The sequence below is a fragment of the Symphalangus syndactylus genome, chromosome 20 (assembly GCF_028878055.3).
Source record: "Symphalangus syndactylus isolate Jambi chromosome 20, NHGRI_mSymSyn1-v2.1_pri, whole genome shotgun sequence".
NCBI classification, from domain to species: domain Eukaryota; kingdom Metazoa; phylum Chordata; class Mammalia; order Primates; family Hylobatidae; genus Symphalangus; species Symphalangus syndactylus.
Genome location: NC_072442.2, coordinates 66,774,646 through 66,802,645, shown reverse-complemented (window position 1 = coordinate 66,802,645; position 28,000 = coordinate 66,774,646). Strand labels below are relative to the sequence as shown.

Here is a 28,000-nt window from a genome sequence, read left to right as displayed (position 1 = left end):
GCATTCTCTGACCTCACTGTTCAGTCCCCGTCAAGCCCCAGCCAAGTGAAAAATACGAGTTACTGTAAAGCGTCCTGGCTGTGGATGGAGTCAGACCCGGCTCTACCCCTTGCTCTCTGTGTGACCTTGGTCTCGGCCTCCTCCACTGTAACATGAGGACACCAGCCTGGAGGTGAGGACTCATGGGTCGAGGACGCGGGTAGCGAGCCCGTTCTGGCTCGGGGCAAAGTTTGGCGGGTCCATTCTGACACTTGATCCCCATTAGCCATGTCCCGCCCTCGCCTCTCTTGCCCGTGCCCTATGCGACCCTCCACTCCCTCAATAATCCAGCCGCACCCATTCGGCGGGAAAGGGCCTGCCCGGTGGGGAGGGCGCTGAGGCTCACGAGAAAACCGCAGATGACAGACTGCGCGGTCATTTAGCAAATTTGCAAAAGAAAACAGGGGATCATTGGAGAGGGGAGGGTTAGCCATGGCAGACCCAGACCAGTTTCCACCCAAGGTCACAGTGCCCGCCCGACGGGCAGCGAGCGGCAGGGAGTCTCCCCGAGGCCCCGCCCCGCGAGGGCACCCAGCCTCCCTGGGCCTTGAGTCAGAGTGCGTTGCCTTTAAGACGTTCTGGAAAGTCACCGCGTCCGTGGGCGGGGAACGAGGCGCGGCGCGTTTTGTCCCTCGCGGGCCGCCGTGGGCCGGGCCGGGCGCGAGGGCGGGGCAGGGAAAACGGCGGTGGGGTCAAAGGCCACGGCGCGCACCACGTGGGCCGGTGACTCCGTCCTTCCCGCAGCGGCCGCGGCGCGCAGGGCACTTGGGTTAGTGGCGCGGCGGGCGGCGCGGACAGCCGAGGCGGACGCCCGCTCCCGCCACCATGGTCATCAAGACGGACGAGTTGCCGGCGGCCGCCCCGGCCGACAGCGCCCGGGAACACGGCTCGCAGGCCGGGGGCAAGGGGCGGCCGGGCGCGGCCGGTGAGCGGGGACGGGACCAGCGGGCCGCAGGGCGGGGGGCGCCGGACCAGGGCGGGCGGGTTCGGGACTCCGCGGGGACCGCCGCCTTCCCTCCGCGTCGGGCCCGGTTGTATCTCGCTGGGGCCTCCACCGGGTCGCCCCCACCCTGAAGGTCACCTTCACAGTCGCCCCCGGCTGCGGCCCGGGCTTCGCACGTGCAGTCCCGGGGAGGGCAGCCTCGGCTGGCACCCTCGGCGGGCACACGCGCGCCTCATGGCGGGGACACGTGCGCGCACACGCGGTTTCGGGGTGCGCCGCCGCCGCAGACCGAGAGAATCGGCGGCCCCACCCCCTCTGCGCCCGAGCATGGGAGCTCTCTGAGCTGGGGTCGCGCCGACGCTTGCGGGACAGCCCCCTTCGGCACCTGCTCCGCGTCGGCCTCCTAGGCATTCCCTGTGCGCAGGGCTGCAGCCCTGGGAGTGAAGCTCCGCTCGAGGTTTCCCAGGCTTGGTTTGTGGGAAGAGCACGAGGTGCGGGGTGTGCGTTGTGAGGGGCGTCCCTGGTTCATGCCCTGAGGCCAGGCTGTAACCGCAGGTCTTCAGGCTGTGGCGGCGATTCTCAGGTGTGTTGGCCTGCTCGGCCGACCTGGTGTAGGGGGCGTCTGCGTTTGCATGGGGCAAAGCCAAACTCCTTGGCAGGGGGAAGTGTTTGTGCCAGAACTTGATCATTAACCTGCCTTATTGCGAAAAGTGGGTCAGACCAGAGTTGCTGTTTTTAAGGCAAAGGTCGTTAGTGTGGAGTCAAGCTCCCAGCGATCCCCCATGGGGGCTGGATGGTGGTGACTGTGGCAGTGGCTGCAGCTTGTCTCGGGTGGGGCCTGCTTTCCCTTTCTCCTGAGCCCCTTCTCTTCCCTCTGTTCCCTCCACCGTGTCTCAGACTCCAGCCTTGGAGCTGGAATCCCCTTCCCAGACCCTCAGTCGTCATCTTCCTCAGGCCTGGGCTGTCGACTGTTCTCAGTTGGGACTTGTGGTCTTAACGCCTCATCATCTCCCTTCCCAGCTTCAGTGAGTGCGCCAGAGCTGACTTGGGAATCAGGATGGGGACAGCGTTCAGCCCTCCGACCCTGTTACCATCACAGCGGAGTTGCCTTGGGGTGAGGGACAGGTGCTGGGGCAGTACTGCTGATTGTCTAGACAAGGCCAAGGTTTGGGCAGAACAGCAAATGCTCATCGCCCCAACCTGCCAGGCTTTGTGCTGCTGTGGTTCTGAATCAGTGGGGGCAGGCTGGATAAGAGGAGGTTGGCTGATTTCCCCTCTAGCAGAGACCTGAAGAGTCGAAGTGACTTGCCCAAGGTCACACAGCGATTTAGTTGTTAAGGGGAGTGTTTGGATTCCAGCTCATGGCCAGCAAGCCAAGGCTGCCGAGGCCTGGCCCGGAGGAAGCTGGGACAGGCATGTTGGTTTGGATCCCATGCTGAGAACGAGGGGGCCGACGAGCGTCTGTTGGAAGATTTCTGTGAGGGAGTCAGTGAAGCCCCTTCCTAACTCTGCTGGGGGAAGGGGGGCTCTGTCTGGGGTAAACTGAGTCAGGGAAGGGCACAGCTATGTGTTTTGGGGAAATTGGGAGCATACTTATGGGCAGGACATGGGCTCCTACGTCTCTGGGAAGCTAGTACAGGTAGCTAGGACTTATGTTACAGCCAGCCTGGATCTATTAAAAGAAGGACGGAGCCTTAATGAAGACCCCCCAGCTGGGGCCCACCTGAGCATCAGAACCAAGGCTCCTGACTTCTGAGATCCAGCTCTGGAAGGCTCTTCAGCCACCTTAGGAAGGAGGTGATCTAGGCCATTGAGGGTTGGGGGCAAGGGTTGGTTACCTTCCTGGGAATACAGCGGCTTTTAGGGGTTAAGAGAACAGGCAGGTTTTTCAGGTCCACCATGGTGCGTCAGGTTCCTTCTGCCCAGGGGAGGGCTCCCTGGAGTTGAGGCCCAGAGCGGGAGGAGGAGGAGGCTGGCAGCTGGGGAAGGAGTCTAGGGGCTTATGGGAGCTGCGCAACTGGATCTTGGATGGGATGTGGGGAGAGCAGCCTGAGGAACTCTGAACTGCCCTCAGGCCCTGAACACCTGCTTCTGGCCTGGGCGGGACAGGAAGGAGGCAAACAGGTGCCTGGTCTGTAGGTTCTTCAGTAGGCCGCCTGCCCGCCCCATTGCCTTTCCCTGAAACCCTGGGCTCCTGGGACGGGTGATGTACCTTTTAGGACCCTACTTCCTGCTGGAGCCTCACTTGCTGAGGCCTTGGCTGGGGCGTGGCCTGGCTTGGGCAGCACACAGGCCCTCTGGGGAGGCCTAAGTTTCTTTTCTAGTTCCTCCTGTCTGCCGCCTTTGGGCTCCCTGCGCCTCCAGGCCCGGGCAAGGGTGTGCTTTGTCTCTTCACTAGCATCTGAGTTTGCGTGTATGCAGTGCTGTTGGGGCACGGCTCTCCTGCTCTGCAGAAGACCTCCTTTTCCCCTCCCCTAAAGCTCACATCCTCAGAGGTGCCCCTGGGCTATGAGAGGAGGGAGCATTGGCCCAAGGGTGTAGAGGCCTTGGGGAATGCTGTGACGGATAGATCTGCCCCCTGAGTAGAGTCCTGAGGCCTGGAGGAGGAAGCGGGTGCAGCCTACCTGTGGGTGCTGCCGGGCCCCTTGGGAGGGGATGGGTGGGCTGCGCCGAGTGGGAGCGGGTCCATGGGAGCGGCCGGTAGCCTGTGGGTCGGTAGCCTGCGCTCAGTGTGAGTGACTCAAAAGCCATGGGTTTGGGCATCTGACACCCCTGTTGTTCCTTTTCTTTTTTTTTAAACTTAATCCCAAATGCGATAGTAACACCTGGTTTTCTCTTGCTCTGGGTTGGCTCCTCTTGCCTCTGTGACCTTGGGCAGCTGCTTCCTAGCCTTCTGGAGCCTCAGTTTCCTCAGGTGAGATGGGCTGGCACGGCGGTTTAGGGAGCTGCCGTGGGCTGGGCCTAGCTTGAGTCCTGGCTCTGTGGTAATCAGAATGCAGGTGGTTGTCAACACTCCTCTGGGGTCACTGCCAGGCTGCCCTGCCCCACCCCTCTCTCCGGAGGGTTAGGGTGCATTTCAGGAGAGGGTAGGAGCAGAGGGGCTCTGTCCAGGCCTGGTCCTTCTCTGGTCATTGTGTGAGACCCAGAACCTTCCATGGGGGCTGTGAAGCAGCCCAGGGTCTGCCTGATCCCTGGTCCTGGAGGGGAGGGGATGGAGTGAGAGCCTGGCTCCCGCCCACCCTGGGTAGGGTGGATGCTGGGGCAGCCCTCACTGGGCCCTGGCAGCATGTCAGAGGCCCTGGGAAGGCGCCCTGGCCAGCTGGGTGGCTCCTCCCCTGCCGTTGTGGCCACCGGCCTCTTGCTGCCAGCTCTGTTCTCCCCTGGGAGAGACTTGGTTCCCTCTTGGCAGGGCCGGGGCTGCTGGGAAGGGAAGATGGAGTCTGCCAGCTTCTTGATGGAGCCTGGAGGCCAGGGGCGCGGGTGCAGTTGTCCTCTGGGAAGGTGGGGGCGCATCCCCCTCCCTTCCACAGGAACCAGTGACTCCCAGGAAGGGGCTGGCAGCCAGGTCACCTGCAGGGGGCAGCAGGAGCCAGAGGTCCCAGCCAGGCCCTTGGCCCAGGGACAGTGGGGTGCTCAGTGTCTGGGACTGGTGGGCAGAGGCAGCCACCTTATGGCCTGGGCCCGGGTCTGTGCCAGCTGTTGGCGGCAGCTGGCGGAAGCGGTCCTGTTCACCCCCACTGGGGTGGCAGCTGAGGAGAGGACCCCCTTGCTGGGCCCTGCCCCTGCCAGCCAGTCTCCTAGGCCCTCAATCTTGAGGGGTCCAGGTACCCCAATTTCTGGGTTCTCCGATCCCCCTAGCGGCTTTGCCGGCAGTGACCCTCTCTCTAGGGGGCAGAGAGAGGTGGGCCTGAGTGCTGATAGCAGCTCCCCCTGGGGTCCTGGGGCCACTGGGTTCTCCTGGCCCACAGCCGTCCTTCTGGCCGACCTTGAGCGGGATGCCAGGCAGGGGGAGTGTGCCCTTCCTGGGGCTGCCGTGGCAGGCCTGGCCCCACTGAAACCCGAAGCCAGCCGGAGCTCCAGCCCCGGGCCGACTGGCTGCATTAGGGCAAGGGTAGCGGCAGAGACTGGAACGAGGAACCCGGGCGATGCTGGGGCTGAGCTGGAGAGCCGGCTGCCTTGCTGCCACGGCCATCCCGAGACTCCAGAGCCGAGGGGAGGGCAGCTGCCAACTGCACCAGGTGAGCACCGGGACCTGGAGAGCCAGCCAGCTGCCTGCGGGGGAGATCGCTCGGCCTTCATCCAGGGGTGGGGAGACCTTCGGGGTTCCTAGGAGGAAGGATCAGGGGCAGCACATGCTGTCCTGGGGAGAGGAGGCCCCTGGGGAGCCAGGTGCATTCCTTTGAAACGGGATAGGGAATAGGTACCCCCTGAGGGTCGTCTCCCTGGGCTGGGGAAGGAGAGTGGGAGCCATGGCCACCTTGCCTTGTCCTCCCTCCTTTCTGTATCCCATTCCAGACATGCGAAAGAACACAGGCTGTCTCTGTCTAGGTATTTGACTCCCCACTTCTGGGATCTCATAGCTCAAAACCACTGTTCTATATTGGGTGGGGGCTCTTCCTGCTTCTCCCCTTATTCCCGGGGCTTGGCAGCCAGCACAGCCTTTCTCAGGGACCCTGTGGGGGGCAGTTCCTCCACCTGGCTGCCCCGCCTCTTGCTGTTTGCAAGCTGACCAACCACCGCCCCAGCTGTCTGCTCTGCTCTGTCACTAGAGTCAGGCAAGGTGTGTGGGGCTGCTCACGTGCTAGGGGATCACGTGCTGGTTGGATCCTGGAAGGGAGGTCTTTGTGTGTCCTCATGGTTCCTGGGAGTCCACTGCAGGCTTGGAGAGGGTGGGGTGGGGATGGAGAGCCATGACATGCACAGTTACTGAAGGTCCTCAGTGGCCAGAGTTGAGGGCAGTGCCGCGGTATAGGGTTCGGGCTGCAGGAGGGAGTCTGGGGCCCGTTCTGACTCGGTTGACCTTAGGCCAAACTCGAGCCTTTCTGGGCTTCAAATACCCCTCTTTGGGGTAAGGGGGAAGAGACTTTCTGAGCTCTTAGAGGTCCTGTTTCTCATTTATTTGTGGGGGTCCAGGGAGAGGGAGTGACTCTCTGCAGGCCCCCCGGTCTCTGCCTTTCCGTACCGGCCTCATCCCTTCCCTGAGGCTCCTGCTCTGCGTTTCTGATGGGTCCGGATTGGGAACACACAGTTCTGGGAAATGTACCTGTCCCCAATTCTGAGAGCTGGGTAGGGAAGGGGAGGTGGGGTCTAGAGGAGATGGGCAGAGCTGGGCGAGCTGTTCTTTCTGGAAGGGAACCCAGGCCCTCCTCAGAGTTGAGACCGTTGAACTTCAAGCCAAGCCAGGCAGGTCAGCCTGGCCGATGGGCAGACCCTAGGGGCCAAGGTCCTCATCTCCCAGCTGGGTGCCCAGGCAGGCCCGTGTCTGCTGGAGGGTTACTGAGAGGCGGTCCTTGGCTCCTCAGCAGAACAACGGGCCCTCCTTTGTTTCGCTGGTACCTGGGTAGGAATGCAAGGTTTTGTCACCTGCTCCCCGCCCTGCTTACAGCATGTGGATTGGGTGCTATCTACAAATATTAGACATGGCTAGAGGTTTGCCGTAAGTGCTTTATTTGTTGCCTTTTTTGTTGAGACTGGGCAAGATAGAAGGTGGTGGGTAGAGCTGCTGGTGAGGACGCCACCCTGGGTGCAGCCGAATGTCTCTGGGAATGAAAGGGGGAGGGAGTGTGATTCCGCCATTAAGGGTCATTTGGCCAGGCTGTTGAAAAGGTTTATTTCTCCTAGGCCTTGAAGGGTGAGTCAGTGTTTGCTGTACAGTATGGGATGTCAGGGGCAGCACAGACACAGAAGCACAGTGGTGGGAGGGCGGTGGGCGGTACCAGCCTTCCATGGCGTGGTGTCCTTAGACCTCAGCAGGGAGCAGGCAGGAGCCGAGGTTGACTTCAGGTGGGTGCTGAGAGCGCTGGCCTAAGAGGCTTGGTCTTGTAAGCAGTGGGCTTCCTAGCAGGGTTGTAGGTGGCACTGCTGAAATAGAGGAAAGACCCGCCCCAGGGCAGTGGCTGCAGAGGCCAGGTCCCGTGGGTGGGCTGGGGGGTTTGGGGTGGGTGACTAGATAGAGCAGGTGCCAGTTTGAGGAGGAAGATGAGTTCCGTCCCTGCGAGACGAGACTGCAGTGATGCCTCAGGGACAGCCGCATTTGATGCCTGGGAGGCAGCAGTCTCCTTGGTCCAAAGGCTGGAGAGAGGACAGGATTGGCCGTGTGAGCCACGAGGCAGGAGTGTATGGGAAGGGGTGGGGTCAGAAAGAGGAGAGGCTGGGCCCAGGCCCACCCCTGCCGCCCCCCTGCAGCCCAGGACCACAGCTCAGGAGGGATGGAAGAGGATGGAGCGAGCTGGAGAGGGAGGGGCGAGGGCACCTTGTGGGTCAGAGAAGAGGAGAGGAAGAGGGGAACTGCTGCTGGGAAGCCAGGTATGTTAGGGCCGGAGGAGACCCTCGGGCTTGGCTTGAAGGGTGGCTTTGGTGACCCTGGGGACAGTGGTTTGGGCCGTGTGTTCAGGTGCAAGCCATACCACAGTGGGCCCAGGAGCAGCGGCTGGGAGGAGCGGCCGGGTGTGGAAGTGGCCTGCAGGTGTGCAGAGGGCGGGGCGCGACCGTGAGGCTGAGGCTCACGAGGGCGTACAGATGCCTTTCCAGAAGGCACGTGGGGTCAGGGGGACGGCCCCGCCGACCAGTGAGGCTGCCTGATTCTGATCCGTTCTTGTCACCCACAGAGCTGCCATCAGTCATGCTCTTAAACGGGGACTGCCCAGAGAGCCTGAAGAAGGAGGGGGCGGCTGAGCCACCCAGGGAAAATGGGCTTGACGAGGCCGACCCGGGAGATGAGACCACCGGCCAGGAAGTCATTGTCATTCAGGACACGGGCTTTTCTGTGAAGATCCTCGCCCCTGGGATCGAGCCCTTCTCCCTGCAGGTAAGATGGAGGAATGGGTGCTGGGGGCCAGGCCTGAGCCTGCTGGGAAGGGTGAGCTGGAAAGCTTAGCCTTGCTCGTGCTCCTCCCAGCCCCACTTTGTGGCAGGAAACTGAGGATCCCGTGCCCTCCCCAGAGTCACTCAGCTAGCATGGTGGACGTGAGAGTTGAGCCCAGGGTCAGGTCATTGCCCCATTGTTAGAGGACAGCAACCAGCTGGGCCTGCCAGCCCTATGTGGGGAGGGGAGTGATAGTGGCTGGGTAGTGTTGGCATCCCAGGACTCCCCAGCCTCTTGCTCTGTGCCCTCAGGCAAGTCACCTCTCTCTGGGCCATGATTTTACCATCTGCCAGAGGGGAGGGTAGTATTGGGTAATCTCCAAGGGCAGAGCCAACGTGGAGGTCTTGCAAGCTGGTGACTCAGTGGGGAACGAGGCGGGGCCGTCGTATGTCTCAGCACCGACAGGCTTGGGCCCCAGAGCACCCCTTCTGGAAGGTGAAAGCCATTTGCCCCAGGCACCTTAGCACTGGGCAAGGCCGGGGGCGAGCCTGCCGTCTTCTGTCCCCCTGTTCTTCATCTCCCTTCTCTGCTCGGGCATTGCTCTTGGTCTGCAGGCCGAATCGGTGGGCCAGGCTCCAGGCTGCACACACAGGGCATGGCATGTGTGGACAAAGCCTGGATTTAAAAGCCAGAAAGTGGGATAGCCGAGTATTTGGGGCATTTATTCTGGGGAACCAAGGTACTCTGGGCTAGGGACAAGGGGGTATTGCCCTTGCTGTCCGCTACGTGGCCTCTCACCAGGGTGCTCGGGACCTTCCCTCTCCGCTATGTGGCCTCTCACCGGGGTGGGCGGGGCCTTCTCCCTGCAGGTATCCCCCCAGGAGATGGTGCAGGAGATCCACCAGGTGCTCATGGACCGTGAGGACACGTGTCACCGCACCTGCTTCTCGCTGCACCTGGATGGCAACGTGCTGGACCACTTCTCGGAGCTGCGCAGTGTCGAGGGGCTGCAGGAGGGCTCCGTGCTGCGTGTGGTGGAAGGTTGGTCTGGAAGTTGGGCAGCCTGCCCGGGGGAGGGCCCACGGAGGCAGAGGCAGGCAGCACCATCCATGCCAGGGTCCCTGTGTCACGGATGAGCTCATGGAGGCAGGATTGGAGCACAGGTCTGCTTCTCAGGCCATCACACCTATATCAGCCAGTTTCACGGCCCATGGGTTAGAGAACAGAGCCGTGGGTGGGGCATGGTGGCTCACGCCTGTAATCCCAGCACTTTGGGAGCCAAGGCGGGTGGATCACTTGAGGTCAGGAGTTGGAGACCTGCCTGGCCAACATGGTGAAACCCCATCTCTACTAAAAATACAAAAAGTTAACCGGGCGTGGTGGCACGCACCTGTAATCCCAGCTACTCGTGAGGCTGAGGCAGGAGAACCACTTGAACCCGGGAGGCGGAGGTTGCAGTGTGCCCAGATCGTGCCACTGCACTCCAGCCTGGGCAACAAGAGCGAAACTCTGTCTCAAAAAAACAAAAAACAAAAAGAACAGAGCTGTGATTCTAAAAAAAAATCAGGCAGTATCATGCCAGGGCTTGAAGTCAGCCCAGTCCAGTTCTGTAGAGATCCGTGAGAAGTCCCAAAAATTTCCTAGCGCTAGAGTGGGGAGGTTGTGCATGGGGAGGTGCCATCAGGTTGGCCCGTGGCCTCAAGTTTTCTGGGTAGAAGCCGCTCAGGTTCCCCACCCAGGGCCTGTCCGCCTGTTGAGAGCAGTGACGGAAAAGGTCTGTAGCTCAGCAGCGCCCTCAGTTGATCACGGAACCTCTCTTCTCCACCAAAAGAACTGCCATTAAAATCCCATGAAACCATATAGGGGGCAGTGTTGACATTGGGGGCCTTGGAAAGTCCTCAGGCCACCCTTACGTGAGGCTGCCTCGGGAGAGCAGGGCAAGGCTGTGGTGTGGAAGTCCCAGAGCTCCAAAAGCCCTGCCCAGCCGGGACACTGGCGCACAAAAGCAGGTGGCCTTGTGGACGCCTGAGGCCTGTGTGTGCTTCAGAGGCATTTGGCAGGAAGTTCTTTATGAACAAAGATCCCTGCTCACCAGTAGGCAGAGTGTGTGTGTGTGTGTGTGTGTGTGTGTGTGTGTGTGTGTGTGGTGTCAAAACCAGAACTCCAGCTTGTGTGTTCATAGTGGAATTTCAAAATGGAAACTTAAAGTTGAAAATGAAAACCACTGCGTTAGCACCCCCAAAACCTGTTTCGTGCTGAGCAGGTTGTTCAGGGTGCAGGGCCCTGCTAACGCCGTCCCCTCCCTTTCCTGACAGAGCCGTACACGGTGCGTGAGGCCCGCATCCACGTGCGCCATGTCCGAGACCTGCTCAAGAGCCTGGACCCATCCGACGCCTTCAATGGGGTTGACTGCAACTCCTTGTCCTTCCTCAGTGTCTTCACCGACGGCGACCTGGGAGGTGCGGGAGGCACTGGGGCCGGGGATCGAGCCAAGGGGCAGGGGGCACGGAGGTGGGGGGCTGGAGAAGGGGCCGAGGGGCCTGGGCCTGAGGCACCCAGACCAGGGCCGTCAGCAGGTAGGGAGACAGCTGGCCCTGGGTGGCCCTGTGCTGACCACCAGCCTCGGGTCCCTCAGACAGCGGGAAGCGGAAGAAGGGCTTGGAGATGGACCCCATCGACTGCACGCCACCCGAGTACATCCTGCCGGGGAGCCGGGAGCGGCCACTGTGTCCCCTGCAGCCCCAAAACCGTGACTGGAAGGTAGGGTCCTGGGGGAGGGAGGACGAGGGTCCCCGGCGGGGTGGAGGCCCCACACCAGAGGCCTGGGTCCTCAGGCTCGGCCGCTCCCGCAGCCCTTGCAGTGCCTGAAAGTACTCACCATGAGCGGCTGGAACCCGCCCCCGGGGAACCGGAAGATGCACGGGGACCTCATGTACCTGTTTGTGATCACGGCTGAGGACCGGCAAGTCAGCATCACCGCGTCCACACGGGGCTTTTACCTGAATCAGTGAGTCCCCGCCAGCCCACCACGCCCCCCCCGCCGTGCCGGCTGTTCCGGGTTCTGGGCAGACACCTGGGCCCCCGCTCAGTGCCCGCCCTCTCCCTGCAGGTCCACGGCTTATCACTTCAACCCCAAGCCCGCCAGCCCCCGCTTCCTAAGCCATTCCCTAGTGGAGCTGCTCAACCAGATCAGCCCAACCTTCAAGAAGAACTTCGCTGTGCTGCAGAAGAAAAGGTAGTGCCTTCGTCCCCTCCCGCTTTGTCTCATGGCACACGGGGGCATGGGGTGAGCCGGCCCACCTGCACTCCGGTGCTTCTGTCTGAAGAAACCTCCCTGGGCCCCCAGTGTTGGAGTCCCCACTCTAGGGAGCTGTCGGCCAGTGCTGAGACAGCAGCCGCAGGAGAGGCCCGTGCACTTCCATCTGACTTCAGGGCAGTGTCTCAGGGCGGGGGCCTCAGAAAAGGGGCCTGTGGAAGGGCTCTGAGCTTGGTGGGCTGCCCCATCTCCCCCTCCCCTGCCTGCCACAGGGTCCAGCGCCACCCGTTCGAGAGGATCGCCACCCCATTCCAGGTGTACAGCTGGACGGCCCCCCAGGCGGAGCATGCCATGGACTGCGTGCGCGCAGAGGACGCCTACACCTCGAGGCTGGGCTATGAGGAGCACATTCCTGGACAGGTGGCTGTGGCCTAGCCCTGCCCTCGCTGGGCACCCCCGCCCTCCTGGGTGCTGGGCTGGTTCCGTGCACTTCCCCGGAGGCCCCATGCTTCACTTCATTTGGGAGTCTGGGGCTCTTCTCAGGAAGGTAGAAGGAGGGACTTCCGGGAGCAGGTCACAGGGCACAGGCTGAGCTGGTTTCTCACCCACTGATCTCTCTGCAGACCCGAGACTGGAATGAGGAGCTGCAGACGACGAGGGAGCTGCCTCGCAAGAACCTGCCTGAGCGGCTGCTCCGAGAAAGGGCCATATTCAAGGTGCCTGCAGCCTCTGGTGACCGGCAGTCTCAGGCCCGCTGTCCACCTGCTGACGGGTTTTCTCATGGAGAGGAGGAAAGCAAGGGAGGCAGGGGCAGCCCTAACCCTGTCAGGTTCCCCGGAGGCCAGTCAGCATCTCCCGCAGGGTCTGCTAGCCTTCTGCCTTCCAGCAGACCATCCCACTACCTTTTTCTGGCCTCTCTGAGGCTTTGAGTCCCCGGGAGGAGCAGACCCTACTTCCCGTAGGGACTTAGTGTCCCGGGCCGTCCAGCTTCGGCCCTCCACTGACTGCTGCAGGGCTGTTGCCTGGGCGAGCACTGGCCAACCATGGCCCTTCTAGGGCGGGAGCTCATTTGCATAATACTTTTAGTTTGCTGGGGTTTAAAAGTTATTAGTGCTGGGTTACTAAGAGAAATGAGGAAAAGCATTTGCTTTTAAAAAAAAAAAAATCTCAGGCTGGCTTCAGTAGCTCATGCCTGTAATTCCAGCACTTTGGGAGGCCGAGGCGGGCGGATCACAAGGTCAGGAGTTCAAGACCAGCCTGGCCAATATGGGGAAACCCCATCTCTACTAAAAATACAAAAATTAGCTGGGTGTGGTGGTGGGCGCCTGTAGTCCCAGCTACTCGGGAGGCTGAGACAGGAGAATTGCTTGAACCCAATAGGCAGAGGTTGCAGTGAGCCGAAATTGCATCACTGCACTCCAGCCTGGGTGACAGAACAAGACTATGTCTCAAAAAAAAAAAAAAAAAAAATCTCAGCCAGGCACAGTGGCTCACGCCTGTAATCCTAGCACTTTGGGAGGCTGAGACAGGCGGATCACTTGAGCCCAGGAGTTGGCAACCAGCCTAGACAACATGGTGAAACCTCGTCTCTGCAAGAAATACAAAAGATTAGCCAGGCATGGTGGCATGTGCCTATAGTCCCAGCTACTTGGGAGGCTGGAGTGGGAGGATGGCCTGAGCCAGGGGAAGTCGAGGCTTCCGTGAGCTCAGATCTCGTGCCACTGCATTCCAGCCTGGGCAACAGAGTGAGACCCTGTCTGCAAACAACAACCTCCCATAGTTTTACTGCCTAGAGATGATAATTGTAGAAACAAAAACTCATTTCTCGGGTACTGACTTCACCAGAGATGGTGCCAAGTGCGTTATAGAGACTATTTCCTATAATATTTTGGACAACTTGTAAATGTCAATACCTTTATCTGTTCAAGTTCACCTGGCACGTAACTGTTGGATCCCAAACCTGCTCACACTTGTTAATCACTAAGCTCTGCTGTCTCCCTCAGCACAAGTGTATTTTCAAAACATGGGGGTTTTTGTTTGTTTGTTTGCGCTTTTTTAGTCTCACTCTGCCCCTCAGGCTGGAGTGCAGTGGTGTGATCTCGGCTCACTGCAACCTGCACCTCCCAGGTTCCAGCAATTCTCCTCCCTCAGCCTCCGGAGTAGCTGGGACTACAGGTGCTCAACACCACGCCTGGCTGATTTTTTTTGTATTTTTGTTAGAGACGGGGTTTTACCATATTGGTCAGGCTGGTCTCGAACTCCTGACCTCAGGCGATCTGACCGCCTCGGCCCCTCAAAGTGCTGGGATTACAGGTGTGAGCCACCGCTCCCGGCCAAAACATGGTTTTCTTGCCCTTTTCTACCTATGAGGAAACTGAGGCTGCGGGTCCCTGGGTTCCCAAGGCAGGCCTGGTTGCCTCCACGGTCTAGGTGCGTGCGCTTGGCCAGGTGGATGCAGGCTCTTGTGGGCGGGGCCTCTTACCCTCCGCTTCTCTACCCCCGCCAGGTGCACAGCGACTTCACCGCGGCAGCCACCAGGGGCGCCATGGCCGTCATTGATGGCAACGTGATGGCCATCAACCCCAGCGAGGAGACCAAGATGCAGATGTTCATCTGGAACAACATCTTCTTCAGCCTGGGCTTCGACGTCCGAGACCACTACAAGGACTTCGGGGGGGACGTGGCAGCCTACGTGGCGCCCACCAACGACCTGAACGGCGTCCGCACGTACAACGCGGTGGACGTGGAGGGGCTGTACACGCTGGGCACAGTGGTGGTGGATTACCGCGGCTACCGGGTCACGGCCCAGTCCATCATCCCCGGCATCCTGGAGCGGGACCAGGAGCAGAGCGTCATCTACGGCTCCATCGACTTCGGCAAGACCGTGGTGTCGCACCCGCGGTACCTGGAGCTGCTGGAGCGCACGAGTCGGCCCCTCAAGATCCTGCGGCACCAGGTGCTCAACGACCGTGACGAGGAGGTGGAGCTCTGCTCTTCGGTCGAGTGCAAGGGCATCATCGGCAACGACGGGCGCCACTACATCCTCGACCTGCTGCGCACCTTCCCCCCGGACCTTAACTTCCTGCCCGTGCCTGGCGAGGAGCTCCCTGAGGAATGCGCGCGCGCCGGCTTCCCCCGCGCACACCGGCACAAGCTCTGCTGCCTGCGCCAGGAGCTGGTGGACGCCTTCGTGGAGCACAGGTGAGGGGCGGCCCTGCCGGACCAGGGCCGGGGCCAGCTGCAGGGAGTGCGGGCGCCCTGGGTGGGGCTGGGTTCTTGAAGGGGGAAGCGCTGGAGAGTGAAGAAGGGCTCTGTCTGGCCACAGCCATTGGAGACCCGTCCCCACCTGCCCTGCTGTCAGGCTCCCAAGCGCAGAAACCCGGGCTGCAGACTCGCCAGCAGCCAGGGCGGGTGATGCGGCTGCAGCGGGCGCTGTTCTCTTAAAGGAACACTTTTAAGTCTGGGTGGCTGTGACTGTCCCAGTGCTGGGGCGGGCAGGTGGGGCACCGGGGGTCCCTGCCACTGGGGTCCCTGCCGCTGGTGTTTAGTGCTTAGGAAATGGGGAAATGGCCATGTCAGAGGTCCCACAGCATGAGTAACTCTCTCAAATGCCAGTGGTTTCCTGTCACTGTTGAGAGCCCTGGCCTGGACGGGGAGCTTCTCTTTCCCATCTCCAGAACCCAGCTGCGTTTTTTTTCTTTGAGACGGAGTCTTGCTCTGTCATCCAGGCTGGAGTGCAGTGGCGCGATCTCGGCTCACTGCAAGCTCCGCCTCCCGGGTTCACGCCATTCTCCTGCCTCAGCCTCTCCGAGTAGCTGGGACTACAGGTGCCCGCCACCACGCCCGGCTAATTTTTTTTTGTATTTTTAGTAGAGACGAGGTTTCACCGTGGTCTCGATCTCCTGACCTTGTGATCCGCCCGCCTCGGCCTCCCAAAGTGCTGGGATTACAAGCGTGAGCCACCACGCCTGGCCTCTTTTTTTTTTCTTTTGAGACAGAGTTTCACTCTTGTTGCCCAGGCTGGAGTGCGCTGGCACGATCTCGGCTCACCGCAACCTCCGTCTCCTGGGTTCAAGTGATTTTCCTGCCTGAGCCTCCTGAATAGCTGGTATTACAGGCGTGCACCACCACGTCCAGCTAATTTTTTGTATTTTTAGTAGAGATGGGGTTTCTCCATGTTGGTCAGGCTGATCTCGAACTCAAGTGATCCACTCGCCTCGGCCTCTCAAAGTGCTGGGATTACAGGCGTGAGCCACCGCGCCCCGCCACCTTCTTCTTCCTGTCTTGGGAGATGTTGGTTTTTCTGCACTGACTCATGCACACCGGCCAGGAGGTGCCCTATGCCTGCAGGGTGTGGAGCCCCAGCTGCCGGGAGCCTTGGGCCAGCAGAGCTCCCCTCCGCGATTCCCAGCTCCTGCTCTGCCGTTTCCTCTGCTCCAGGTACCTCCTCTTTATGAAGCTGGCCGCCCTGCAGCTGATGCAGCAGAAAGCCAGCCAGCTGGAGACCCCCTCCTCCCTGGAAAATGGTGGTCCTTCCTCCTTGGAGTCCAAGTCTGAGGACCCTCCAGGACCGGAGGCGGGAAGTGAGGAGGAGGGTAACAGCGCCAGCGGCCTGGCCAAGGTGAAGGAGCTGGCAGAGACCATCGCCGCAGACAACGGCACAGGTGGGGCTGCCGCAGATGGCTGGGAGAGGGCCCGGGCTGGCCCTGCCAGGGTGGCTTATGACCCCACCTGGGAGAGGCTGGCAGACGTCTCTGCAAGGAGCTAGGGGGCGAGGCTTGGGGCAGCCCAGCTCCACCGGTGGCAGAGTGGACCCTCGTCTCATGGAGCCATGTCTCCACAGCAGACCCTCGGAGCCGGGAGGTGATCCGCAACGCGTGCAAGGCGGTCGGCTCCATCAGCAGCACCGCCTTCGACATTCGCTTCAATCCTGACATCTTCTCACCAGGCAAGTGGTAGGGGCCGGCCAGCGCAGGAGCCCTCCAGGGCCGGAGCTTCGCTGGGGGGCCGGGGCCCTTGGGGCTGGTGGGTTCGCCCCCGATCTGAGCGCTTTCCCCGCCAGCCCCAGGTGGCATTTGTCTTGCCACTGCCTGGCTCAGCCTCTCTGCTCTCCTCTCTGCTCTCTCTCCTCCAGGGGTTCGCTTCCCCGAGTCCTGCCAGGATGAAGTTCGGGACCAGAAGCAGCTGCTGAAGGACGCGGCTGCCTTCCTGCTCTCCTGCCAGATCCCTGGCTTGGTGAGGGAGGGGCCGCGGGGCTGGGTGGGGCTTGTGCGGAGGGTGCTGGTCCCTCATCCGTCTCTGAATTGGAGGCCCATGAACACAGGATCGCAGGAGTGGTCTTCAGCTTTCCCTGAGTGGGCATCCCCGTTTGACAGATGGGGAGCCTGACCCCCAGAGGTCAAGGGCCCAGGCCCTGCTGAGCGCACCGCGTGGGCTGGCAGCTGGGGAATCCAGTCTTCTGAGCTCTGGGTGGTGGCACGGCTGGGGGATGGGGCCGGAGCTCAGTGGGGGCCACCCATCCTCCTCCTCCTCCCGCAGGCTCTGCGCCTGGTCCCAGGATGCTAGGTGCTCCCCCAACACCGTGCCTCCAAGCCTCAGGACACGGGGCTGGGGGTCAAGTAGTGGCCCCGAGTGGGCACCTCTGCTTCTCCCACGTGGTTAGAGGGGGCCTGTGCCACCACTGGGCTCTTGGTTCTTGGCCTGCATTCCCCTGGCCCAGCCTCCCTGTGCTCCTGCCAGAGGCTGGGCACATTCTGACACCCTGACTGGGAGCTGCAGCCTTAGGGGTCCTTCTCCAGGGGCTCCCAGGATAGCTGGGCTCCCGCAGAAAGACTCAGTTGGGTGGAGGCAGAGGAGCTGGGTGGGGGCCTGAGCTGCTGCAGCCCGCAGGTGAAGGACTGCACGGAGCACACGGTCCTGCCCATGGATGGGGCGACGCTGGCAGAGGTGATGCGTCAGCGGGGTATCAACATGCGCTACCTGGGCAAGGTGCTGGAGCTGCTGCTGCGGAGCCCGGCCCGCCACCAGCTGGACCACGTCTACGTGAGTGCTGCACGGGGTGGGGCGGAACGGGAGCTGCGGGGCTGGGATGGAGGCCGGGGGCCTGACCAAGACCTTCCTTCTGAATCTTTCCAGAAAATCGGCATTGGAGAACTCATCACCCGCTCGGCCAAGCACATCTTCAAGACGTACTTACAGGTACCACCCGTCCGCTCTGCGGCCGGCCAGGGCCTCCCAGGGTGGTGTGGGGCGTCGGGAAAGAGCCTGAGGTGGGGCTGAGGGCCCTCATGACTTGGATCCAACCTGCCTTGCAGGGAGTCGAGCTCTCCGGCCTCTCAGCCGCCATCAGCCACTTCCTGAACTGCTTCCTCAGCTCCTACCCCAACCCCGTGGCCCACCTGCCCGCGGACGAGCTGGTCTCCAAGAAGAGGAATAAGAGGAGGAAAAACCGGCCTCCAGGGGCTGCAGATAACACAGCCTGGGCTGTCATGACCCCCCAGGAGCTCTGGAAGAACATCTGCCAGGAGGCCAAGAACTACTTTGACTTCGACCTCGAGTGGTGAGTGCGGGGCAGGGCGGGGCAGGGGCAGCGGGGTGGGTGGGATTGGGCAGATGAGGCGGCCACCACCCCTCCCAGATGGCGTCTAAGGCCTGTGGTCATAGGCCAGGGAGTCGGAGGAGAGAAGAGGGAGCAGCTGTGGAGATCACTGGGTGCTGGAGCCGGGAGGCTCCCGGGGGCCGGGTGGGGCAGTGTTGGGGAGTGGGGTGGGTGGGGCTGGGGCAGTGTTGGGGAGTGGGGTGGGTGGGGCTGGGGCAGTGTTGGGGAGTGGGGTGGGTGGGGCTGGGGCAGTGTTGGGTGGAGGGTGGGGCAGTGTTGGGGAGTGGGGTGAGGCGGTGTTGGGGAGCTGCATGGGGCGGTGTTGGGGTGGGGCTGGCACAGTGTTGGGGTGGGGCTGTGGCAGTGTTGGGGAGCTGGGTGGGGCAGTGTTGGGGGGCCCGGCGGTGCTTGGGCTGCTCAGGCCCCCTGCTCCCTCCTCAGTGAGACTGTGGACCAGGCTGTGGAGACCTATGGCCTGCAGAAGATAACGCTCCTGCGGGAGATCTCGCTGAAAACAGGGATCCAGGTGGGCATGGCTCACAGCGTCCCCGCTACGTCCCCGCTGCAGGCTCCCACTCCTGGCCAGGGCCACAGGGGAGGTGGCTTTTTCATAGTAGCCATCTGTGCACAAGCGTTGGTGGGTTGGGAGGTGCCGACCCGCTGAACCTGGGGCTGAGGCTTCCTGTGTGGGGGGCTGCCGCCAGGTCCTGCTGAAGGAGTACAGCTTCGACAGTCGCCACAAGCCCGCGTTCACCGAGGAGGACGTGCTCAACATCTTCCCCGTGGTCAAGCACGTCAACCCCAAGGCCTCGGATGCCTTCCATTTCTTCCAGAGCGGGCAGGCCAAAGTGCAGCAGGGTGTGTGGCCAGGTGGGGCTGGGTGGAGGCGGGGGCTCCCCATGGCCCGTCCTGACCTTGCCACCCCTGGGGGTGCCCTGCAGGCTTCCTGAAGGAGGGCTGTGAGCTCATCAATGAGGCCCTGAACCTGTTTAACAACGTCTACGGAGCCATGCACGTGGAGACCTGCGCCTGCCTGCGCCTGCTCGCCCGCCTCCACTACATCATGGGCGACTACGCCGAGGTACCCTCTGGGCTGTGGCAGCAGAGGCCTGGCCTCGTGTTGGGGGATGGGGAGTGAGGGGGTCCCCGATGGAGGAGTGGGTAGAGTCCAGGGAGACCCCAGGAAGTCACTCGTTCTGCCCAGGCTCCACCCCTCTGTAACTGTGTCCTGGGGAGAGCTCGGGAGCCCCCTGTGCTGCGGTGAGGTCAGTTCTGGGAGGCGATGGCAGGGGACCCCACACGGGCCGTCAGCAAGGACGCATCCTGAGACTCTGAGTGGGCAGGAAGCACGCCACCGAGCTCCTGCGTCCTCTGTGCCCAGTGCAGGCTGTGGGGTTCTGGGTGCCCTGCCTGGGGCTGGTGGAGGCTGTGGGGTTCTGGGTGGCCTGCCTGGCTGGGGCTGGTAGAGGCTGTGGGGTTCTGGGTGGCCCGCATGGCCGGGGCTGGTGGAAGCTGTGGGGTTCTGGGTGCCCCGCCTGGCCGGGGCTGGTGGAGGCTGTGGTGGGGTTCTGGGTGCCCTGCCTGGCTGGGGCTGGTAGAGGCTGTGGGGTTCTGGGTGGCCCGCATGGCCGGGGCTGGTGGAAGCTGTGGGGTTCTGGGTGCCCCGCCTGGCTGGGGCTGGTGGAGGCTGTGGTGGGGTTCTGGGTGCCCTGCCTGGCCGGGGCTGGTAGAGGCTGTGGGTTTCTGGGTACCCTGCCTGGCCAGGGCTGTTTCAGGGTTAGCATGTCTTAGGATCCCTACACCCTACAAAGGGACTGTTTTTTTTGTTTATAAATGGGTGTTTTTTTTGTTTTTGTTTTTTTCTGAGACAGGGTCTTGCTTTGTCACCCAGGCTGCAGTGTAGTGGCGTGATATCGACTCCCTGCAGCCTCAACCTCCAGGGCTCAAGCGATTTTCCCACCTCAGCCTCCCGAGTTGCTGGGATTACAGGCGTGCGCCACCACACCCGGCTCATTTTTGTATTTTTAGTAGAGGTGGGGTTTCATCATGTTGGCCAGGATGGTCTCAAACTCCTGACCTCAAGGGACCCACCCCTGCTCAGGCTTTTTTTTTTGTTGTTTGTAACATTTTTAGTAGTTTTAGGTTTGTATTTGGGTGTTTGTGGGGATTTTGTTAGGCGTAAGACCATGGGTGTGTGGAACTCTCTGTGGGGCGTGACCCGCCCCTCAAGGTGTGGCAGCAGCTGCTGTTGACCCCCCTGCTGCCTTGTGCAAGGGACAGATCCAGGGCGCAGCCGGAGGGGACAGGAGCCTGCAGAGCGGCACCGTGGGCTACTGGGCCGGGGCCAGGCGGGCTCTGGGTGCCCGGGGGGTTCCCACGCCGCAGCGACCACCACTGTCTCTCCCCAGGCCCTGAGTAACCAGCAGAAGGCGGTGCTGATGAGCGAGCGGGTGATGGGCATCGAGCACCCCAACACCATCCAGGAATACGTGAGTCTGCGAGTGCGCCCGCGCTGGGGCTGCCAGGGGCTGGGTCCGCGGCCGCCCTGACCTGTCTCGGCCCCGCCCGCAGATGCACCTGGCCCTGTACTGCTTCGCCAGCAGCCAGCTGTCCACCGCCCTGAGCCTGCTGTACCGCGCCCGCTACCTCATGCTGCTGGTGTTCGGGGAAGACCACCCCGAGATGGCGCTGCTGGACGTGAGTGCTGGGGCGGGGGCGCGGCAGGGATCCAGCTCCATCCCAGGGGACCGGGAGCTGACCAGGGCCCCCCACCGCCTGCCCCCAGAACAACATCGGGCTGGTGCTGCACGGGGTGATGGAGTATGACCTGTCGCTGCGCTTCCTGGAGAACGCGCTGGCCGTCAGCACCAAGTACCATGGGCCCAAGGCCCTCAAAGTGGCCCTCAGGTGAGGGGCTGCCCGCCCAAACTCCCCAGGCCCTCGGAGGCCTGCGGGGCACCCAGTGTGGGCGGGGGAAGAGGCACAGTGCTCTTGTCTTCCTCCCACACCCGAGAAAATTTCTCTCGACCTCCCCCTCTTCTCTGAGCCCTGAACTTGATCTTCCCCTCGGTGGCTTCCAGGGAGGGATCTAGAGGAGACCCCCGGCCCCTGAGTCAGGCCCCCACGCCCAGCCCACTTATGCCCTTCCCTCGCCCCGCACCGCACCTCCCGGCAGCCACCACCTCGTCGCCCGAGTCTATGAGAGCAAAGCTGAGTTCCGGTCGGCCCTGCAGCACGAGAAGGAAGGTTACACCATCTACAAGACGCAGGTGGGCAGGGCAGGGCTGTGGCAGGGGCGGGGCTGCGGGCGGCCACGGGTGGCCTGATCCCTTCCTGCCTCTGCCCGCCTCCCCGCAGCTGGGCGAGGACCATGAGAAGACCAAGGAGAGCTCCGAGTACCTCAAGTGCCTGACCCAGCAGGCCGTGGCCTTGCAGCGCACCATGAATGAGATCTACCGCAACGGCTCCAGCGCCAACATCCCGCCCCTCAAGGTGAGTCCGGGGCGGAGCGGCCCCTCCAGCCTGGCAATCGCGGGAGCCTCGCTCACGGCTCGTTTCCCCGCCCCGCAGTTCACAGCCCCCAGCATGGCCAGCGTCTTGGAGCAGCTGAACGTCATTAACGGCATCCTCTTCATTCCTCTCAGGTGAGGCCTCCGCCCCACTCAGAAGTGTCTCCTGGTTGGTTGGTTTTTTTTTTTTTTTTGTGATGGAGTCTCGCTCTGTCGCCCAGGCTGGAGTGCAGTGGCGCCATCTCGGCTGACTGCAACCTCCGCCTCCCGAGTTCAGGGATTCTCCTGCCTCAGCCTCCCCAGTAGCTGGGATTACAGGCACCTGCCACCACACCCGGCTAATTTTTGTGTTTGTAGTAGAGACGGGGTTTCACCACGTTGGCCAGGATAGTCTCAATCTCTTAACCTCGTGATCTGCCCGCCTCAGCCTTCCAAAGTGCTGGGATTCCAGGCGTGAGCCACCGCACCCGGCCCGCCCCCCTTATTTTACTCAGCATCCTCGCATTCCACGAGTGCCAAGACCTTGGTGTTTCTGCTTCACACAGTGTATCTTGGCGTCTTCCCATCAGTACCTAAGAAGCGGCTTCATTCCCTCCCCACCGCTTCCCATTCTACGGCGGGGTGTGCCTGAGGAGCAGGCCCCAGGCTCCCCGGGGTGCTCACAAGCAGTGTGGCCTCATGTGGGGAGTGGATTTGGTCAGCAAGGCGTGGGAGCAGCCCCCCAATTCCGCTTTCCTCCCCCTGCTCTGGAGGGAGGCCACAGAGGGCAGTGAGGGGAGCCCTGAGACAGGTCAGGTGCGGGGTCCTTACCTTCTCCGTGTTCAGGGACCTTCGCCTTCAGGAGGGAAGCGCTTGTTCACACACATTTCCCACTGAACAGAGCACAGAGCCTGAGCTTATCCCATAGGAAGGGCGGGAGGGTGGTGGAGCACCCGGGACTCCTCTGAGACCCACCTCCATCCCCACCCTTATCCTCAGCCAAAAAGACCTGGAGAATCTGAAAGCCGAGGTGGCGCGGCGGCACCAGCTCCAGGAGGCCAGCAGAAACAGGGATAGGGCCGAGGAGCCCATGGCTACCGAGCCCACACCCGCGGGGGCCCCAGAAGACCTGGGCTCCCAGCCCCCGGCTGCCAAGGACCCTTCTCCAAGCGTGCAGGGTTAGAGAGGGAGACAGACGGACAGTCAGCCAGCGGCCCCGTCACCAGGGAGCCAGACTCCAGGAGAAGGGGGCGTGCCTGCGGGCGGAAGAGGAAGCAAGGCCCTCTTCCGCGTTTCACCCCACCCCACCCCCGTATCCTCCTGGGACCCTGGCCTGCCTGCCCCACAAAAGGTGTTTTTGCACTGGTTCAATGAATATATGATGCAGAGGCCCCATTGAAGACACGTGAATGGCGTGTGCGGCCATCAGTTCCCGGCGGGGGGGGGGCAGGTGTTGCTCCGGCCCCCACCCTCCGGCGGGCGTGTGCGAGTGCGTCCCTGGCTGTGAGTGTTGACCGTCCCTCTCCCCTGTACATAGCCCGAGCCAGTCCTGAGTGGGTGGCTCCTGAGTGGGTGACGCGCAGACGGGATTTCTCAGGTCATTTGTATGGTCTACATGATGGCTGCTGCTTTTGCCGCCACTACCCCCGGGCCCAACCTGTCTGAAAGTTCAGGTTTTAAGCCAAAAAACATGGTGGGGAGGGGGCTTTCCTGTGTCCTGGGATGGGCAGCCAGAGCTCTGTGGCAGGGCTGGAGGGTTGGGGTGCACTTTAGTTTGGGGCGGGATGGGAGCCGCAGTTGTGATTGGCCTGGTCTGGCTGTTGCTCCCGAATGAAGGGGTCGGGGTTGGCTGTGCTGGGCCCTCAGAGCCCAGTGGGTGGCGCTGCCACAGGCTCCGACTCGGCTCCCTACTCCCTGCACCCAGCTGGACCCAGCCTTGGGGTCTGCAGTCTGAATGTCTCCCTCTCCTCGTTTTAACCTGAGCTGCTGAACGCACAGTGGGCCGGGGGGCGGGGCTGGGGGAAGCAGGGCCAAATTATGGATCCCGGGAGTTACAGGTGCCGACGTGATGTCACTTCTCTGGATCCCAGCTCCCTTCCTGGTCTGAGACTAGCTCTGGGGGTGGCAGGGGCCCCCACAGGCCCCGCTGCTCCCGCTCCACCCTGCCTGTGTTGCTGCTCTGTGCCTGCTGTCAGAGCCCTGGTGGGGGAGGGTGTGGCCACCCCGAGACCCAGAGGAGACGGGCGTCTGCCTGGGTTTGCGGAGAGCCGCTTATGGGTGTGGTCTGTCCAGACACCTTGTTTCAAAGGGGATGGGCGTGAGCTAGCAAGCAAAGCATCCCCACCGCTGAGCAAGAACTTTTTCTTGTTTTTAAACCATCACGTCCTCATTTCACATTGGAATAAAGTGAGTTTTTGAAACCTGCGGCCCCAGGCTCACGTGTGTGTTCTGTATCCCGGTCTGGGTGGATGGTGAGGGCTGACAGGCATGTGACTGGGAGAGAGAGAGATACAAACGAGGTCAAGTTCGAAGTCATGCTTACATTGTCACTTGAGTGGGAGGTAAGGGGTGGAATCAAAGGCACTCAGCTGGAATTCACCGAGCTTTCAGTCAGTCGCCAGGCTCGTGGGGGTGTCGTGCAGGCGAATGTCACCTGTCAGGTGCAGAAGAAACCGCAGTGAAGGCCAGGTGGGGAGAGGTGTTGGGCTGTGGGGCCAGGCCCTGTGCATGCTGGACCCGTGAGGTCACTGAACACCTCCCTGGCTGGCCACCTGCCCCTGTCCCTTCACTCGAGGTAGGAAGGAGGGTGGGCAGCACCTCCCAGAGGTGGGACACTGGGGGCAGGCAGGAGGGCCTCAAGTTCGCCACCCTCGGGTAGGATTTAGATAGCCGAGACCCAGGTGGACTTGAGGGGCAGAGCCTGTCTCTAGAGGGGAAGTTGAGCACTCGACAGCTGCTGGACGCTGCTCGCCATCCGTCTCCAAGAGCAGGCCCTCAGCCCCACCAGGAACATACGCCTTTTGGGATGCTTGGAGAGCTCTGTACGTCTTGGAAATTATGAAAAGAAAAAAATTCCAACCCTGAGTCTGTGTTTTCCTGAGCCAACTGGAGAACAGGTGCTTCTGACCTGAAGTTTTAGGTGACACCTGGGGACAGCCACCAGCGAGTGAGTGCCCTGCTACAGAACCTCAGACTGCCCAGCAGCCCCAGCCCAGCGGCAGCTTCTCTGGCTCTCACCGATGTGTCCGAACGTGCTTTCCCCTCTCCTGAGCGTTGTCAACGTGGGCCACACGTTCATGCACCTCTCAAAACGGGGCCTCCTGTGAAGCTGAGAACCGATCGGGTTTGATCACCGTTGTGCCTCCTGGTCGCCTGAGAGGCCGGTATTTCCTGGCTGATCCTTTAAGCGTATTAGTGCCCTCAGACATCTTTTGACGACCCAAATGACAAGGGGCTGTCTTCATAAAGCAAATGGAGGCTCTAGAGTGAAATCCACTCTTTCTCCTTCCCTTCTTTTAGGTGACAGGTTTCAATTTTTTAAAAAGTGGGGTCCTGGGCCAGGCATGGTGGCTCAAGCCTGTATTCCCAGCACTTTGGGAAGCCGAGGCTGGTGGATCATTTGAGGCCAGGAGTTCGAAACCAGCCTGGCCAACATGCTGAAACCCCGTCTCTACTAAAATTACAAAAATCAGCCAGGCATGTGATGGCGGGCACCTATAATCCCAGCTACTCGGGAGGCTGAGGCAGGAGAATCACTTGAAGCCCGGGAGGCTGAGGTTGCAGTGAGCCGAGATCGCGCCACTGCACTCCAGCCTGGGAAACAAGAGTGAGACTGCCACACACGCACAGACTTAATTGAGGAAATTCCTATATATCCTGCAGCTGGAGAGTAAGGTATCCTGATGTGGCCCAAATCTTCCTCTCCCCTACCTCTAAGGTCTAAATTACCAAATCAGTCAGGACCCCCCCCCCCCGCAGAGTGCAGGCCCAGCCATCCTTGAATGGCAGGTGAAATGCCCTCGTTCGTGGGAGTAAGCCATTATTTTATTTTTCAGACAGAGTCAAGGTCAGGTGACCAAGTGGGAATGAAGATCATAGGACATCGTCACAAAGGGACAAACTCCACATGTTCAAAGTGAGGATAGGCCAGGCACGGTGGCTTACACATGTAATCCCAGCACTTTGGGAGGCTGAGGTGGGCAGATCACAAGGTCAGGAGTTCAAGGCCAGCCTGGCCAACATAGTGAAACTCTGTCTCTACTAAAAATACAAAAATTAGCCGGGCACAGTGGCGCGCGCCTGTAATCCCAGCTACTTGGGAGACTGAGGCAGAATTGCTTGAACCTGGGAGGCAGAGATTGCAGTGAGCTGAGATCACCCCACTGCACTCAAGCCTGGGCGACAGAGTGACACTCCGTCTCAAAAAATAAAAATAAATAAATAAAAGGATGAAAGAGGAAAGATTGGGATCCAAACCTGAGCTGTGGGGCCAAGGGACCAGTGATGTGCCCCAGTTTCTTTGGTGAGAAGCTGAATCATTTAGCTCGGTGGTTCTCAAACCTGAGCCTGCCTCCATCATTGGAAGGGCTTGTTAAAATAGATTATAAATAAATCAAGCAAGCAGGCTGCATCGTTTCGATTCGGGGGTTCTGAGGCGGGGCCTACGACCTGCATCTCTAACGAGCTCCCAGGTGCTGCTGCTCTGCTGAACCAGGGAACACACTTTGAGGATCCCCGTCCTAGAGCTTCTGGTATATCAGCAGTTAAGAAGTGTCTGCACACAAGTCAGGTTTCACCAGGCTAGGCAGGGACAGACAGAGCTGCCACAGCCAGCTGCCCTCCCCCTGCATCAAAGGCCATACGCAGTCATGACTCCTGGAAGGTTTGAGGCTGTTACATGCTAGCGAGTTACTTGCCAGGTTTTGAACAGCTAACAGCATTTCTGGATAGTGATACTAATGTTAGAACTCTGCCCCTGGGGCCCTGTCATCTGGATCTCAGCCTGGAACAGTCTTGCAAGGAAATGGAAAAGCTGCAAAAGTGCAGGGAACTAACTTCAGGCCAATTTCTTTGTTTTTTCTTGCTTTTTTGAGCCAGGGTCTTGCCTTATTACCCAGGCTGGAGTGCAGTGGTGTGATCCCGGCTGACTGCAACCTCCGCCTCCCAGTTTCAAGCGTTTCTCCTGCCTCAGCCTCCCAAGTAGCTGGGACTACAGGAGCCTGCTACCACGCCTGGCTAACTTTTTGTATTTTTAGTAGAGACGGGGTTTCACTGTATTGCCCAGGCTGGTGTCGAACTCCTCAGCTCAGGCAATCTGCCCGCCTCGGCCTCCCAAAGTGCTGGGATTACAGGCGTGCCACTGCGCCCAGCCCGTTCCTTTTTTGCTCTGGGCCAAGCTCCTATTTTGGGGGAGGCTACTACTCCCAATAGGAGGCAGGAAAACAGCTGAGCTGTAAGAAAGGAACCAGCACATCACCAAACTGTCCTTTGTAGGGTACCCTGAATACACCACAAAGATGTAACCACGTGTAAAGTGCAGAGCTGGGGTTTCTGGGACAAAGATGAACACTCTTATTTTAGTATGTTTCAACCAAAATTCAACAGTATTAAGGATTTACCTTCATGAATCCGAGACCACTGAGCAAGAGGCTCACTAACAGAACAAAGGGAGTAGGACCCCGTATCTTCTGTTTTCATTTTTGTGGAGAACGGGGTCTCGCTATATTGCCCAGAGGTCCTGAACTCCTGGGCTCAAGCTATCCTCCCGTCTCTGCCTCCCTGAGAGCTGGGATTACAGGCGTGAGCCACCGCGCCCGGCAGGGCCCCTTATCTCTAGACTCTGTCCCCAAGAATCTAGTCTTGGGCCTGTAACCGGCCATCCTGGCTTTGGCTCTCTGGCCACAGCGATAGCCACAGTCGGAATGGGCTGCTGGGAGGGTGTGGGAGAGCTGGACTGTGCCGCAGACGCACACCACCGCAAGGCCCAGGCTGCAGCACTCCCTCCTCCACCCAGGTGAAGGGGGACAGCAAAGCCAGTTTGGGTGCTGCCCTAAAGGAAAGCAGCTCATGAGGCCTTACCGCCCTGACACCAATTCATGTCACTCTTTGTGACTGGAGCTACACTCAGCCCCACTTTCTATCAGCATTTCCCCTGTGCAAAGGAAGACAAAAAAAAAAAAAATCACATCTAGTTTTATAGGCATTTAATAGTTTACCAATTGGTACAATAAGATTTTTTAATATGCAGAAAACATGAATAAATTTTGTTTTACACAGTCTGAGAGCAACAAATCTTACTGTAAAACACGAGAGCAATATTATATACATTCCTTTACTGATTTTTTAAAATTGTGTCAATATCTTCAGTGAACTCTTACAATCTGGGGAACTGTTTTCCTCAATTACCACTTCTGCAACGTTCATACGAGATCAAGGCTTGCGTTCATGTCAGTGTCAGGATCAACTTTAACTCGAAGAGTTTGTGTTTGTCTCTAACATCTTCAGAGTGAGCTTTAGGGATGCCTGAAGGATGGACAGTACAAGCAAGCAGCTACTTCCATGATACAGTGGGAAGATAGAAAGGCCTATTCAGTCCAGCCGTGACCTGTAAATCCAGCTTGCCCTCCCCCCACCCCACTGGAAAAAAAAAATC

At 60.4% G+C, this 28,000-nt stretch overlaps 1 protein-coding gene across 5 annotated transcripts; it reads left to right on the top strand.

The window, feature by feature from the left end:
- Positions 1 to 4: 4 nt before the first annotated feature.
- On the top strand, positions 5 to 23,774 carry CLUH (clustered mitochondria homolog). Of its 5 annotated transcripts, none has more exons than XM_063629629.1 (26): positions 5 to 172; positions 7,810 to 8,009; positions 8,876 to 9,047; positions 10,322 to 10,465; positions 10,642 to 10,766; positions 10,859 to 11,013; positions 11,116 to 11,241; positions 11,535 to 11,682; positions 11,886 to 11,978; positions 13,769 to 14,463; positions 15,703 to 15,926; positions 16,106 to 16,210; positions 16,397 to 16,497; positions 17,152 to 17,304; positions 17,398 to 17,460; positions 17,577 to 17,821; positions 18,302 to 18,386; positions 18,565 to 18,718; positions 18,802 to 18,941; positions 20,269 to 20,349; positions 20,432 to 20,557; positions 20,646 to 20,767; positions 21,036 to 21,129; positions 21,218 to 21,352; positions 21,431 to 21,504; positions 22,348 to 23,774. In XM_063629629.1, exons 2-26 carry the CDS (start codon positions 7,824 to 7,826, stop codon positions 22,529 to 22,531), a joined length of 3,930 nt encoding a protein of 1,309 aa, XP_063485699.1. In that variant the 5' UTR covers positions 5 to 172; positions 7,810 to 7,823; the 3' UTR covers positions 22,532 to 23,774. The 5 variants fall into 5 exon arrangements, with proteins under 5 accessions (XP_063485699.1, XP_055113949.1, XP_055113950.1 ...); XM_055257974.2 differs by lacking the exon at positions 5 to 172 and adding an exon at positions 615 to 964; XM_055257975.2 differs by lacking the exon at positions 5 to 172 and adding an exon at positions 722 to 964 and having other exon boundaries at positions 16,109 to 16,210.
- Positions 23,775 to 28,000: the final 4,226 nt, after the last annotated feature.

Bases quoted from the DNA above. Each gene is read 5' to 3' on its own strand.
- CLUH (XM_055257971.2), top strand. From the start codon at position 4,236: ATGCTGGGGCAGCCCTCACTGGGCCCTGGCAGCATGTCAGAGGCCCTG. The intron at 8,010-8,875 runs GTAAGATGGAGG...TTCTCCCTGCAG, and splicing joins TCGAGCCCTTCTCCCTGCAG to GTATCCCCCCAGGAGATGGT. The intron at 18,719-18,801 runs GTGTGTGGCCAG...GGTGCCCTGCAG, and splicing joins GCAGGCCAAAGTGCAGCAGG to GCTTCCTGAAGGAGGGCTGT.